This window comes from Papilio polytes, unplaced genomic scaffold, assembly GCF_000836215.1.
Source record: "Papilio polytes unplaced genomic scaffold, Ppol_1.0 DF823934.1, whole genome shotgun sequence".
In the NCBI taxonomy this organism is placed as follows: Eukaryota; Metazoa; Arthropoda; class Insecta; order Lepidoptera; family Papilionidae; genus Papilio; species Papilio polytes.
The window spans coordinates 122,006-138,355 of NW_013525270.1; the positions used below are offsets into that span (position 1 = coordinate 122,006).

General features: G+C 33.1%; 1 protein-coding gene across 1 annotated transcript in view; it reads left to right on the top strand.

Moving 5' to 3' along the window:
• The window catches only part of LOC106101951 (flocculation protein FLO11), a 76,356-nt gene that overhangs the window by 27,542 nt on the left and 32,464 nt on the right, over positions 1 to 16,350 (top strand). Inside the window, exon 4 of the mRNA XM_013281342.1 lies at positions 15,020 to 15,112. Coding sequence (XP_013136796.1) covers positions 15,020 to 15,112 — 93 coding nt within the window. The remainder of the gene's footprint in view (positions 1 to 15,019; positions 15,113 to 16,350) is intronic.

Below are 16,350 nucleotides of genomic sequence, written 5' to 3' on the forward strand. Positions count from 1 at the left end.
GTTAGCTCAATTACACTTGTTACGACGTTAGTGTTAAATAACACCGTTCCGCCTCAAAAATAACACTTTTTACACGTTTTGTTTTAAATTAAAGGTCATATTTCAATACCATTATTCTGCTACTAGTAAAGTTGTTACAAGCTCTTTTCGTTATTTATTTCCTTTGTTTTCTCGTAAACTTATGATAACATAATGTTTGTGAAAATAATGTTAGAGACAATGGACGTTGCGAGCCGGTGATCTAGGTTAGGGGGCCTGCTACCGTTAATTTATATCTATTTTACATTTCTTAGATTCTCTAGAGTAATGGAGGCAGCTGCCCGCCCTATTAACGTTACGACATCCATGTCGAAGACAATATCAACTTTAAGTTGATAGGTCACTTAAGCTACAGAATATAACAATGAAATAGATTGCAAATCGATTTCCACACAAGAGTTTTGATTCATATTGTTTGTGGTATTCCGAATGTGATAAGTACATACTTGTCATTTAAGAAGCAAGTTTATTGAAAAGTGTCAATGTATATTTTAACATGTTATGTAAATTGATTCGTGCAATAATAACCGGCCAGTCAAGTTCGTGACGAAATGTGCAAAATGTGATATTGCGTAGTCAGTACGCTAAGTAAAGTCAGTCATTTAGTATTTATCTTGTCGTTGATAAATTTTACTAAGGATCATACAAGAAAATGAATTTCAAAAATTAAATTGATAAGTGATATAATATATTTTGTTTTATGAATGGCACTCACGATCAGAAGGGAAGATTTTTAATTAGTACTTACTCGTATAACATCAAAAAGATTTACACATTAATACTACGTAATAAAGCGAAACCTCTACAATAAAAATTATTTCTTTAATCTATTGATCATTTATGCTAGTGCTATTTTTCACAGTTATAAAGCAATAATTTAGAATTAACTTTAACTAGATAATTGACATTTTGCCAGTAGCTTTTGTGGTAAAACGACTAACAATCGATCTATAGATATTTCTGTTTGTCTATGCATCTGACGTTGTGTTATAAGCTTGCATACGAAGTAATGTTTCGTGTAAGAGTTAGTACTCGACATTTTTTGATGCTAGTTCTAGTTTAGTTGGCTAGAAGTATGTAAGTTTTAGGGTGACAAAGATATGTGAGCCGTTGTGTTACTATCGCATAGTTTGTCGGGTCGAGCTGACATTTGTGGTTGTACGATGAGGTTCCGCGGTTTCGTGTAGCAAACCGGTTTCTATGCAATACAGGTGATTCCTATAACAAACAGGTTGCTTCGTACATTGTGGAAGCATAGACTTTAGCCGATAGACGGTGAACGAACTGAGTTACCAATTATCTTGGCTTTATTTGGTATCGTATTCTTTTACATTGCTACAGTCTCGTTAAATAAAAAAAAATAGATATTAATGCTTTGATTGTAAAAGCTTTAGTGGTATAATTATTTTAGATTTTAGCTCAAAATCCATTGGACGCTGTCAAATGTTAATTATAAGTCATTCTTATTCTTTAACTGTGCCTGTTGCCTTATAATTTGTCTGTCTCCATTTGATGTGATTGCTAGCAATTATATTTATTCGTAATAATCCAAAACGGGTGGCATTAGTGATTGTAACTGTGTCCGGGGTACCGATGTACCGTTACAACCCGCTCAAAGCGAGCTACTGTCGCTAATTTAAAGTAGACGAGCGATGCTAAGACAGGCAGAAGCGAGGCATAGTAATGTGCCAATTCACGTCTGTATCCTAAAGGAAGGCTCTTTGTTTGTGGTAGCAATTTTGTAGTTTACACGTTAGTTTTTCATACAATTTGAAGGTTGCGCGTGAGTAGCCGTTCAATGGAAATTGGCACCCATTTCCTTGCTTTTTAGTTCTATAGTGAGTGACTTATTTATTTATCATCAGAGACGATTTGTTCAACATGTTGCGTAAATATTACAGAAATGAAATGTTTTATGAGAAAGAGATGAAAATCCTTTGAAGTTTAGATAGTAGCAGGAAGTTTGGTTTAGGAAGGAAGTTGTCGCTTTATTGTATCACATATTTTAGCATTTCCTTTACAGTTTTGTGTTTTAACAAAATGTATTTATTTTCAATTTTGTGCAAATAGATGTGTTTTTTCATCCTATTTTTCCAGTCGGTAAATTTTAAAGTGCATAGCTATAAATTTCCTTAATCGGTGCAAATTATATTTTTAAAGACTTTCACTGGTTTACATGTGTTTTTTGCAGTTTATAACTGTCAGTGAATATTTGAATTTCCTGGAATATTAAGTCGATGAATGTATTTACATTAAATGTGAATGAAGTTTCACACTTTATGCATGCTAACATGAGGACAATTATATCTAGTTATTAGCAATAATGTACCTAATCAAATTTCCATTCGCTCACCAAAATATCCTCCTCACTTTTATGTATCGAGTATTTGAACAGTATGTTATTTATAATTATCTATACCTATTAATATTATAAAGAGGAAATATTTGTATTTTTGTATATATTGAAATAATTCAAAAACTACTGGGCCGACATCAAAAATTATTTTAACATTAAAAGTCTTCGTTATCAGTGAATAACGCGGGTTAAGTCGCGAGCAACAGCTAGTTATACTATAAAATGTAATGTAGCAACTTTTATCACAGATTATGTTTTCGTGTAGTGGTGGAAAAATATGACGACTATAAAGAGCGGCAAGTCGTTCACGTACCCAAAGGAAACGCGACACGACTCTGTAATTTAACAATTACGTGACTCCAATCATTATTTTACTCTCCAATCGTATTTAGTCGTGTAAATCTGATAAATATGCCAATTTCCATTCGGCTGGGAACTCCATTATTAAAACGTGATTGTCGCAACGCGTAATTGTTAACAACGCTAAATGTTTGCTTCGATTAACAAAAAGTGCTTTCATATTACGCACAAGGAAGGATAAAGTTTGCACAATACTACGATAAAATAGTAGATTACCAGAGCGTGTTAAACCAGTCTTTGTTATCGTGTATATGTACCGGTAGAATTTTATTTAATAAATCGTGTGGTTTATGGGAATGAAAAGAATCCCGAGACACGTGAGAATGATCTATAGATGAGAAAATTATATTCGTAAGTGTAATGCCTAACACAAATATTTTTATTTTATCCATGGTGGCATTCAATTGTTTTAACAAACCACAGGACATTAATATATCGTTCACAGGAGAGTCTATATTAATTTCCATCGCATTGAGTTTGATTATCACGTTTTATGAGGCCGTTGTCGCGGAGATTTCGTCGTCCTGATTTTTGATAGTTTATAGAGGAAACATCAGTTTAATTAGTTCATGTACTGCCGAACTGACAGATATGAAGTGAATAAAAATAATCAATATTTTGTATGGAAGGTCGGTTAACAAAAATCCTAATAGAATTATCAATCGAAATTCTTGGCATCCATTGATATCGACATTCTGGAATGTTACTGACTGCGTCAAATATATCTTTTATTATTCAATGTTTATGCTTTGGTGTTACGAAACTAGAGTTTCAGTTAAAACGAACATAAATTACTATAACGATGTCAAGACCAACTATTTTTATACGGCCACAGATAAAATAGAAGAAGAATTATTTTGCATTTACTTATTGTCTTAAATTTTGGAATGCACAGCGAGTGGACATTGGTTGCGGTGTGGGATTCCTTTCCCTTGTTAATTACAGAAAAGCAAGTTTCACCTTAGAAGGCTATAGATGTTACCAACTTCAGAAAACTGGTAATTTCTAATAGATCTCGTTATGGTTATACAAATACTGTTTACGAAAACGTGACTATGTGTACTAAACACTTATTTGCAATAGTTCTCAATAGTTCTTAGTGAAGCATACTCGGTGCTCCGTGCTGCGAGCTTGCATATCGCCGGATGCTAATCTGTGCACGGCCTCGCTTTATAATTTAAACGGGACGCTTGCCCCGTGTTCCAGACGCCGACAACATTGTTAGACATTATAATATCTATTAACATTGATAGCTTAGTTCCTGGGCGACTCAATCACAATGTAGGAGGTCTAATCTCCTTCCTAGTTTGTGATAGACACTTTAAAAATACTGTAGAAATATTATAAGGCTTATTGTATTTAGGTTGTAGATTGTACTAATCATCGTCATTCCTTACCAATTAACAAAATAAAAAATTAGGTCTTTTTAAACGGGCCTCGTTAAACAAACGTCACTGAATTTATTATATTACCATAAAATGACGTAGTTAGCTATCGAAATGGTTTATCAATCAACGCGATTTCGTGCAGGATGCTTCGTTAGCGGCTGCATCTTGGAAACCGGCCAACACAGTCGCCGTGACGCTTTGTTTATTACGGAATTATGTTGAAACTGTTGCAATAGGCCGACCCAGATATATCACAAACATCATCTTCTGTTTACTATAAACTCACTGCATTAACCACGTTTCGATATCTCTGCCCTAGTCCTCGACGTATGACGTCTGTAGAACATTTTGCGTTTTGAATTAGCAAATTATAGTACCATTCAAACTGTAATGCAGCTTGAAAATTCGAACGTAACGCTTTGCAAATCACAATTTTGTTAGTCGACCGAATGTACATTAACACACGCTTTTCATTACACACATTGGGCTCTTCTAAGACAGTCCTATGTGAACCCGTACGCTTGCCGCTCATCATGAGCCACAGACGTTTGAATCTTGTGATAGGATGTGTTTAGTTTTAACTGTGCTAAACACACTTACTCCTGGTTCCTGTCTCCTGTATTTGTGTAAATTAGACCAGTGCAAGGATATATAGATTTAGCATATGCCAGAAACCTGAATTTACGTTTGTGTAGCAGAATTGCGGCAATTAAATATTTTTTTTGCAGAGAAATGTCAAAATTATTTGGACGTATGCTTAATCATGTAGTATGGTTACCACAACTGTAATAAATACATGCACAACATGCGTCAATTTTCTATTACTTTGCGTAAATACACTCCTATCTTGTGTAACTCAGATATCGTTTACTGGTTCAGTTGTCCGTTTGTTTGCATTCCCTTGCAATGTTTATAAATTCACATCTTTGTTTATTGTCTGCTCCGAATTCTTTGATACAAATGACAAGTAAACAATGTTACGTATTTCAATGTGAGATGAATGGCTATCTGTGAGTTTCCACTGTCGAAATAATGTTAGAAACATGTTATAATTTTTTATACTTTTATGCAAGTAATTGGGTTTCAGCTGATTCCCTACAAACTTTTTATAATGAAGGAAATTGCTTAATTTCCATAATATTTATTTCTGAACAGATGTTTCATGGACGCCGGGCTATAATTGTTATGACAGCTATGGGTTAATAGGCGGTAAGTGGGTTAAGCGCTGTTTCTTCGACACAGTTTCCTTTTATACAACTCTCACTATGGCGTTTTTATAGTATCTATTTATACTACAAATAAGTACTTTCTGAAAAGCTGTTCGTTAATTCTTCACTTGTTGGTATCAGATTAACACAGTATTTCATTAACACCTGAATTTTGAAATTAATCTTAATAAGATCAAGTGTATTATTTGAAATTCTGCGTCTACAGAATTTGTATTAAGCATGATGTGGGCAACAAATCCAAACACCACTTTTTTGTGACGAGGATGATCAAAAATGTTTGCAAAGTAAGACGCGTTTATTTGTCCTTTCCCATCCGAGTCGCGGAAACAATACAATCGAAGGAAACGGATGTAGTGGCGTCCATGTGAAAACTGTTTGAGATAGATACTCAAACGCGTTATCGTAAAATTCACATCTTTCTTTAAAAGTTTAGTTTGTACCATCTACGCTCGGTTTGAGCTAAGTCACCACAGATTTTGATTGTTATGCTAACATTTCAGTATTGTTTGCGCTTATGCTCTGTTGCTTGCGACCCACTATATAACTCTGAAGTGCTGGTATCAAGATTCATCAATTGGGAATCTCTGTGCTATAATATAGCATGTGGTACTTCTAGCTACGTGAATACGGGTCATTAAAGCATTGTTTAAGAGCGAATTGGATCGAATGTTTCGCATGACTAGATATCATTACCCAACCCATTACTGAATTGTTGTCTGCTATTCAATACGCGGGATCTTCCGCCCCGGTGCGGTGGGATAACGACGGATATCTGAGGCAAGATATTGTTTTACTCTTGTGTTTAGTTGTATGGGTGAGTTTATCATTGTTAACTACCATCGAATGCCCTGAAATGCCTTAACAATATTCTTATCGTGGGTGTATTGTCGAAACAATCGTGTGAGTATGTGTCATCTCTTTCATTCTTTTTTGTAAAACGGAGATAGTATGTTTTCAACTCTCGTCAAGGGTTTGATGTTCCGTGACATCAATTATGCCATATTCAGTTTAAAAATGATTGACTAGTTTAGATTTTTTTTTATATCCCATCGGTAGTTCACAAAATTCTAGGCTATAGTGGGAATTATCTATTGGCCACTAATAATAGTTTATTATTCTTAAAAAAATAGTCGCTTCTAATAGTAAGAGTTAATTTTACATCCTAATTTCACCTCAGTGTTGAAAATTAATCTTACCTCGACAACTTAACAAGACGCTGTCGTAGAAGAAATAAAGTAGTCAAATAGGACAGTAGAATTACTAACCAAACCGGAATATTCGGTCATAACTTAAGTCCCTCAAGAGTTTCCTTCTATTCCGCTTAGTAATAATCGATTAATTTTCATACAATGTTATTAATTAAGAATACATGTAGTTAAAATGTGTTATTAAGGTTACGCTTACACGTGAACAAATATTTTGTTGCATTATCAATTTAATGTTCTCCCTTTGTACATTAATATAATCGTAATGTTAATTCGTTTATCTAAATACAATATTTATGACTTTCTCAACGTATGATAGTTGCTATGGCTGTGTTGAATGGTTAGGATTTACAACTACACTCTTAGGAGGTGTGAAATAATAGATGGATTTTATTAGTGTTTTAATTCAATTCAAATTCCAAATATCCAAATATCTTTAGATTCTTATTAATGTTCTTCTGGTCACCTTTTGATACATTATTTTAAATTGATAGGCAAAGATGTTTTTAATTAAGATAGCTTCTAATTAGATGAGATGTGAGTTCCTAAGGTTTTATTCTACTTGTTACTCCGTGGAATTCATGCGTTTGGTTAGATAAAATGTTGAGATCAAAAGGTCAAATAGATCCGCCTCGTTGGGTCAGTCGTGATTCGCGGGCGTCAATTTGCATGTAATTTGTATTGTGGTATTACTGTGGCTAAAGTGCTAATATGTCTCCGCAAATAAAAAGTTGTGCACGTCACGTAACGGACAATTTTACTCAGAATTTAAATCTTCTTTTTCTGTCGTACTCATTCTTTGTTTTAAAAATATTATTATTGGATACATGTATTTCAAAGTAGCAAAAGTAATGAGATAAGATGGTTTATTTAACTGCTATTATTATAGCAAAATTTGTATTTAATTATGCTATTAAATGTGTTCTCATCTTACGGACAAAATCTGAATCGTATCGTATCATGTAATGTCTATTTTGGGATGTCGTTTTTGTTCATATATTAGCGCAAATATTACCTGTACAAGAATCGTGAATCTAATTTGAATAACAAATGTTACGTCGTGAACGTGAAAAGTTTACAATTAATGTAAATTTTTGAGTATTCGAAATGACGTGAATATTAAGCAAATTCGTAAAGCATAAACTAGCTGTTACTTTCGACTCAGTCTGCGTGGATTTAAAAAAAAAAATATAGCCTATGTTACTCGGTGATAGTATAGCTTTTTAATGGTGGAAGAATTTTTGAAGTCACGGTAGATTATTTCACTAAATACAATAATACAAATGTTTCATTAGTATTATAATAGTATATATAATAATATTAAACGCTTTGTTTTGCAGAGCTATAGACAAAAAAGTGATTTAAGGAGTTATGAAGGTTTTACGATTTATTAATAGTAAAATTACTACAAATGTTGAATTTTAAGTTTGATAAGCCTAAATTGTGCCAGTCTACATTTTAAGACTTCAGTTAACTAAGATAACAACCGTAGGTATAAATTCTAGCCGTCATTTACGTGATGTCATCTTGTCTTCTTACAAACAAACTCTTGGCGATGATCTAATAAAATTGTCATAATGCTCTAACATTGTTGGTTTGAAATAACCATCAAAATTTATTCAATACATATAAGAATATTAATTGAAATAAAAGTTATATTACTTAGGTGGAATCCAAATTATATGTTTAAATGCTTCATGGATTAGGTAACGATAGATTTATACGAGTACAATAGACCGAAATCTAAACAGTATTGTTTGACTACCTACGGTAACATTTTCATTTGTCTTATTTTAATAATATTGATGTGGAAATTCGTTGATCACCAACAAAGTGCCAGATTTATTTCCCACCTACGTGTTTAAATAATTCAAAGAATTGAGTAACACATACATCCTGCGAGTGACAAGTAAGCGATTATGAAGTACAATTCAAAGTATTACAATGGGTGCAAGTTTGTTTCACCCAGGGCTGTGCCATTCTAATTTACGTTTTGATTTAAAAAGAATTTAATAACAATATTTTATTGGAATTTGATGAGTTGCGATGGAGTTATGACTGAAATTAACAAAGATTGATTTGAAAGAAAGATTCATGTCAACCTTGCATAGAGTGAATGTGTAATAACGAATGTTTTTCATGAATTGTGTTCGGAAACTAATACGATTATATAATCGCAATGGTATTTTTTGTAGTTATGTAATTAAAGAAATATGTATGTTCATATTTACATTATTGTTCCAATAAGTAGGTTAATGTTATTAGTGCTCTCTGCTGTCTTAAGCTTAACGTGAGTGTAGATGTCTCTTAAAGCAAATAGTGAAATTTCAATTATGTTAAGTGTTTAGATATACGTATCATCGTAAGTTTCCGTAAAAAAAATGGCAAACCAACATTTCAAAATTACTCAATTAGCCAGCTCAGATGTTGTTAATTGAATTGATTTTGAATCGTTGTTATTTATTACTACATTGAAAATGGCAACCCTATTCGGTCTGGACTTGTTTGTTATTGTGATAAAATGTTGCACGAGTTTAAAATATCCGGTGGCAGCCGCGACAAGCAAGTAGATAATACATGCGTCTTTTTAAGTCGCTCTCGCTTTGTGCTTGTGTTAGATTTCGTCTGTGTTGATATGTGTGTGTGTGTGTGTGTGTAGCCCATTTATCTCCGCCGACTAAATATATCGCAACACTAGAACAGCGATGTTTAAAATATCGCCTGAAAGGACATGCGTTTGTCTCGTAAGTTATTTAACCCTGAAAGCAATGTTCACTGAAATAGCGGCATTTCTAAATGTTGTCCTTGTTTGTTTTTCAAGGCGTTGTACGCGAATTTTAAATAACTGGCTGGATTTATTTTCGCTATGTTTTTGAAAAAAAGTTAATAGGATTTTGATACGTGTTAAAGAAAGTTTTCTTAATTATTTTTAGAAGAATATTGATTAATAGGAAGTTGTCTTATGTTTATCAAATAGCTTTATTCGAGTAAGAGTTATCGTATATTAGTATTTTTTCTTTAGTATTTTTACAGAATGTAGTTATAATTCGAAACTGCCTCTCCTTGGGCGTATTTTGTAATAAAAATTATCGTATAATTCAGGTCTTACATGTTACACAAGTGATATTTTCACAGCTGTGCTACGTACCTACTTGATTACGTTTCACGACTTTTTTTTTTAAAGGAACTGAATACCAAATACGCAGACTAGCTTATTATAAGTCACTTTGTTATAGGTATAGTCGGATAGCTTTTCTATGCGACACGGAGGTAGGAAAGCTATCTCCGCTAGGAAATTAGGTAGTTAAGCGACGCGCCGTTTCTATTCGCACGTTTGATAGATTTATTTAATAGTTTTGCAGACGAATATCTGCTTGTTTAACTCCTTTAAAATACTTTTCCATGTAAATTGCTTTTAAAAATAGCAACCAAATTTAGTATTAAACACTTAATGAATCTATTTTAAAACATTTTTATAAGAGTAATAAGCATACATATATCATATTTAATGCTAGTTTCCTAAAACATTCATTAATCATAATAAAAGTTTCGTGAGTAGAAGTACCGTGCCTTCAACACTCCTCGCCCCACATTATGTTAGCTCTCAAAATAGACGACATTTCACTGACAAACAACTTAATTGAGGATGTTGTTATAATTTGATTTAATGTAATGGTTTCCAATCCATATCCTTGGGCGAAAGTAGAATCGAATAAAATTCCAACAGCAAAATATTACAGTATAATTAGACAATGGAAAAATTTAGCCTATGTTTTTGCCATAATTTTTTATGTTTTTGTACTTTAGAAAAACAATAGAATTGTACGGAAAATTTCATTGTAATCTTCACATTTCTGAGATGTTATATTCAGATTAGATTCATTAGTTTATTTCCCTTTTTAGCACAAAGGCCCTTAATATTATTTTCTGTTCTCAGAAACTTAATACATTTTAACAAAACGTAAAATAAACTAACCATTTTAACTAGAACTCGGGGATTACACAATTAGTACTATGCGTTTTCTTGTTTAAGAACAGGAATGAATGTTTTAAGCTGCAGTTCATTTTATATTGGTGGTGCATGAGTCGACTACAGAAATAGATTACAACATTGCAATAATTATATCAGCTACTGCTTTGTTGCGCTGAAGTTAATGCGTATTCGGAACTTAGATTATTTAGTACTATTATTTTGAATATTTAGTATACTCGTACATTACGTAACATTCAAATTATGACACCTTACAAATAATTAAAGCGTATTCGAATGTAATTAAAATATTTTTCCGAAACAGCGGTCAATATGTTAATAAGAAGATAAACAATAGTTCCTGATCGATGCCTTCTCTAGTGTGTAGTGTAAAGTGTTAACGAACGTCGAAAATCGATGAAAGTTATGATAAAATGCCCTAAGAGCTAATTGTGAAGATGGGAGCGCACGGGTCCAAAGAGAAGCTCTACAGAGCAAACTCCGAAAAGTATCCGTCAAAGTTGCCGGTTCCTAATGATAAGAAATATAAAATTGCTGTGAATCGAGAGAGATTCGGCTCTTTTGGGACCAGAGGTGAGTATTTTTCAGTTCATATTTAGAAGTTCAATGAGAGTTCCAGTTAAAAGAATTAGTTTTGACAACTTTAGTCTCAGACAGAAGCAACTTCTATCATTAATGTTTCTCGTCTTTTCTAAATCAGAGAAAGAGAAGACAGAAGAAACTTCTGTTAATATTTTTATCTCTCTCATTCAAGTTTTTATTTTATGAAATATTTTACAAATGTACGGAGCTGTATGTATATTTCATATTATAATAAAATCTCGTTCACTCTCGCTAACACCTACTTGTCCTTTGCTGTACCTCGCGACCTTCCATTGTTCCGTGGAACAAGTATACTTGTAGTCGGAACGATTAATGCAAGACTCGACTCGAACTCCGAAGTAAGAGTCGGTCATATTGTTTACAAAGATGTGAAATAAATTGTGTCATTATGGCAAATGGCTTTTTAATCTTCTTGATGATAGAATATATAATGTTTACCTAAAACTTTTAAGCATGTGATCTTCAATTTAGTTCTGGACTCCCTTTTCACTACTTTTATTTTTTTCTTACTATCTATTTTCAAGTTTTGTGAATTCATTTGAGAGTTCATATTTCTATTATCTCTTAGGCCAAGAATATTCTAATTTGCAAGTACCGACATATGACGGAACAATAGAAACGACTGGCAGATTGGCAATAGTTCTGTGATGAGTAGGAGCGATGTCTAAATTGCACTCAGTAAGAGTTTGCTATATTTGTGACCTATTTGATAACACGGAAGACTGAATGAGTTAGCGAGAGAAGAATTTCAAATAGTTAAAAAGAAAATCAAAAAGAGTGTTTTACTCTGATGATTATTTAATTTAGCCAAATACATCAGATTTATAATAGATTCCTCATCATGAGAAGAATATGCCAGTTATAAAAGAATAGAGAGGTTCACACAATAATTTTCAATATTGTTGTCTAACGGTAAACAAAAATAAAAGTTGGTCGTGCGAATTTATTCGAAACGAAGTACAAGCTATCATTAATATTTACGAGCATAGAAAAATAACTAAGAAAAAAAAACAATAGAATTACCGATATCGGTTATATTAAGAACCAATCCTGTCTAAGAGCAAGTCCTATAAAGACTTATTACGTAATATTATATTTATAAATAAATTGTTTAGAACAAACTGACTAAAATAGCATTATCAGGAAGACAAGCGAAAGTTGCGCGGCCTTTTTAACTTTAGGATAAAAATATATTTCCTGGGCCGTCGTCACTTTCGGTTAAAATTAACATCATGTTTCTCATTTATTTCGGGAAGCACTAAAATGCATTAATATAATAACTTGTGTTTAATTAATTAATTTTCGGATACAAATAAAAACAGGTATTTGTCAAATAGTTCCCATTTAATATGTTTTGGTGTATTTTATAAAGTTAAGGTTACGGTTGTGAAGACAAAATGTCTCTTAAATTAACAAATCAAAGGTTGAAATAATAAAGGCTCAGTGATTTGTTAATTCATGCTATTTAATATATTGGGTTATATTGACGCCTGGCTACATATTTGGCAATTACTCTCTATTATTGTGTAGGGACTGTAGTGGCTAAAGAAATCATCTTTAATATTCTGCAAGGGCAAATATTATACTTAGTGGAATTCTTAGCATAGTAACCCTGATTAAAATTCTATTTATAGGATAATGCGCTTATTACTGTCATACGTAATCTAAAAGATGATGCCGTTAAAAAATGTATTCTTACTTTGCTATGGGTACAGTCGAGGACGTTTATATCCTACCCATGATGAAATGCCATTACAATATACATTCGTGCCAAATTATAATTCTTATAGTGACAGTTTGATGCGTATTTGATTCTACGTAGGATAGGAAATTAAATACTCTGATTTTACATACCTTTCTATCCTACTACTTCCTACTAACGCAGCTAAGTAACTAATATTTGTAATGAATAGGTTTTACCGCAGTACTGGTGGCACTGTCGGAGAGTTGTGGTTTGACGTAAACCGCACCTGTGTGTTTCTTCTTCGTACTTTGTTTCTATGCAGTACATGTACTGAGATATTATTAGCATTGTGCCGTGTTTTACTGTGTCGTTTCCACGATACATTTCGAGAAACGTTAGCCTATTCTGTACTAGGCTAGGATTGCGAAACTTCTCGTATTAGTTACATACTTGGTGCCGCTTATTTAATACTAAGTACCTTTCGCCTGCGACTCCGTTCGCGTGGAATTAAAAAACAAAGAAAGTAGCCTATGTCTTCTTCCAGACTATGCTCAACGTCTATGCCAAATGTCATCGAGATCCGTTCAGCCGTTTAGGCTACAAACTGTAACAAACATCCATCAATCCATCTAAATTTTCGCATTTATAATATTAGTGAGATAGTAAGATTAGTAAGATTTAATTCATACTGAAAGTTAACATTTTTATCATTTTCATAGCAGACGACACAATATACGAATTATTCCTGACAAGTATTAATGTAAAGATAATTATGGTCTGTTTTAAAACTACAATGAATGATTAAGTACCTACTTGATATTATAACCGTGTGGTAACACTGCCGTAACATGTGCAAAAGTATATCGTTGTCGTTATCGTTGTCTCAGTTTCTTCAACGCAAATATGTAGGATGGCAACATTTTTCTGTGAAGTTGTCCGACAGTGAAAATCCACGGTTAAGCATAACGTACAATTTAAAACACCTGTTTAGTCGCTAAAACAAATTATTTACTTATTCTTTTGCACCTGTAACCGCTTGTTTTTTTTAAATAATAGTAAAGACATGATTTCTATTTTTGTTTGTGTTTGTATACAGTAGAAATACTAAACGGAATGGAATACTAACAAACAGTAGCACATTGTATTTTTATTCCCTTTCTGTTTACGCCGTTAACGTATTATTAGCTCGCGACATAAAGAAGGAATTCAAACTCGTCTCGTATTGACGACAATGCGCACGTGCGCTCGCTTGCAGCTGGAAACCTTATAGTGCAAGAAACTATGTTAAGAAATACTGAACAAAGAAATTCATTAGACTGTCTACTTTTAGTATTTAAATATTGGTATTTACGCTACTAACGCTGGGTTTCTGAAGTTTCCATTTATTTTATCATTATCTTGTGATTCATTAGTTTTTTGACATAAGTTTCAAAGCAATAAAACTCGAATACGTAGTTCGGAAACGCATTTCATAAAGTTATCAAAAAATACTAACGAATAGTTAAATGTAGCTGGGAAACCGGCCATAATACCATTTGATTTTAATTCGTTCTTTCTCTGTTTCAAATACTGGCACAAAACATTCAATGGACCGATGATAGATGAATCGACGTATCCGTTAATATCCTAGTAATATTTTTTTTATAGCATGTTATTTCATAAAAGTTACGAGGTTGATCATGTTAATTATGAAATGACTTTATTACTTCGTGTTGTCAGGTATTGCGTAGTCTTACTAAAAAGTTTCCTTTTCACTGACTTTTTGCTTGAATATGGTGCGGGATGTTCCCACGGCAACCCATTTATGATAGCTTTATGCGAATATAACTGCAGAATAAGTGCATAACCTAGACGATTCGCTCGTTATAGTTGTTTTATGTTGAATAATCGATGCATTTCGAATCAACGATCTGTGGTGTTAGTTGAATCGTTTTGTAGATAAGTTACGGTTAATATTATTGGCCATAAACATTAACTATCATGATAAAAGGAATAAAAACATGTTTAAGATCTATGTTTAATAACAACGCAAGTTAATAAGAGATTAAATTAAGCAACTATAATCAGGCAGGAGATTTTCCAAAAACCCTATAATGAAAAAAAAATGTTTCACATCTACTAAAAAGTTTACAGGTTTTAATGAGAACACTCTCATCTTTTTCAGGAAATGGCAAGAAGCGAGACAGCGCCCCAACGCCGACTACCCCCGCCCGCCCACCGCCTACACCCCCGCAGCCCCCTCCCGCGCCCGCACAGGGTGAGTCATACATCTCACTGCCAGCATGAAAATCGATAGGGGCTTTATGTTACGTAGAATTCTAATAGTACTTGAATTTCTAGGCATTACATTAAACGCAATGCAGCTAAAAACCTAAGTTTGATTCCCGTAATTTTCTCGTTATCGTAAATTAATGTAAAAAACATTTGAAATACAAAAATCTGCCGCAGTACGCTACAAGTATTCAAAACAAAATATTATATAGAGTAAAAAATAATCACGTACCTACGCTTGACATACTAGGAGCTGGAACTAGTTTTAGTCCGCCATATCGTTGGAATAAAAAAAAGAAACTATTCCTAAACATATCCTATGTTAGTCAGTTGTGTAGCTTTCTAATGGTAAAAGAATTATTGAAATCGATACAGTAGTGTTTGGGTGTATTCGTCACATACAAAAATACAAAAATACAAAAATACAAAAATACAAAAATACAAAAATACAAAAATACAAAAATACAAAAATACAAAAATACAAAAATACAAAAATGTCCTCTATAGAAGGTTAGAAGAGTATCCGCACCTTAGGAGTATACATGAATGGATAGGCGTAGAAGAAATGATCGTTGTAAAACATTTGCTAGCCTTCTCTAATATTTTCAATGCATAGTAAGGAAATATTATCATCGAATGAATCCATTTTTGAAATGTCTATATGCAGCAATATCTAAATAGAAAGTACATATGCTTATAATTACAGAATGGTAACCAGCAATGCGTTACCATTCAGTGGTAACCGCCCACGGCGATTGTTAACTAGTCGTTTTATGTTCTCCTTATCTTGAACATCACTAATCAAGCGACGTGGTGCATGCGGTTACGTAACATGCGTTATTTAACTGCTCAGTATAGACAGACAATAGCGCCTGCGCAAACTTGTCCTTTGGAAAGTGTGTCAAAAGGTAACCAGCTCGTTGAAGCATGCCCTTCCATTTTTAATTGTGGTTCTGTAGAGTACCTAAAGAGATAAGAACCTTTCAACATTTAGGATGTTGAGTTAGAAAACACACTAATAAAAAACAAAGATTAAATATTGTTACTAGAGCTTATATTGTATAAACGGATTTCGATGGTGATTTGTTTTTAAATTATGATGAATTTTATTAATATGTCTTGACCGCCGAATTATTAACATTTAAATTAGATGGAATTTAAGTTCTAGAACGTGATTGTTCTCAATCGCAATGAGTACACAAGGGTTTTTAACCCTAATCGTGT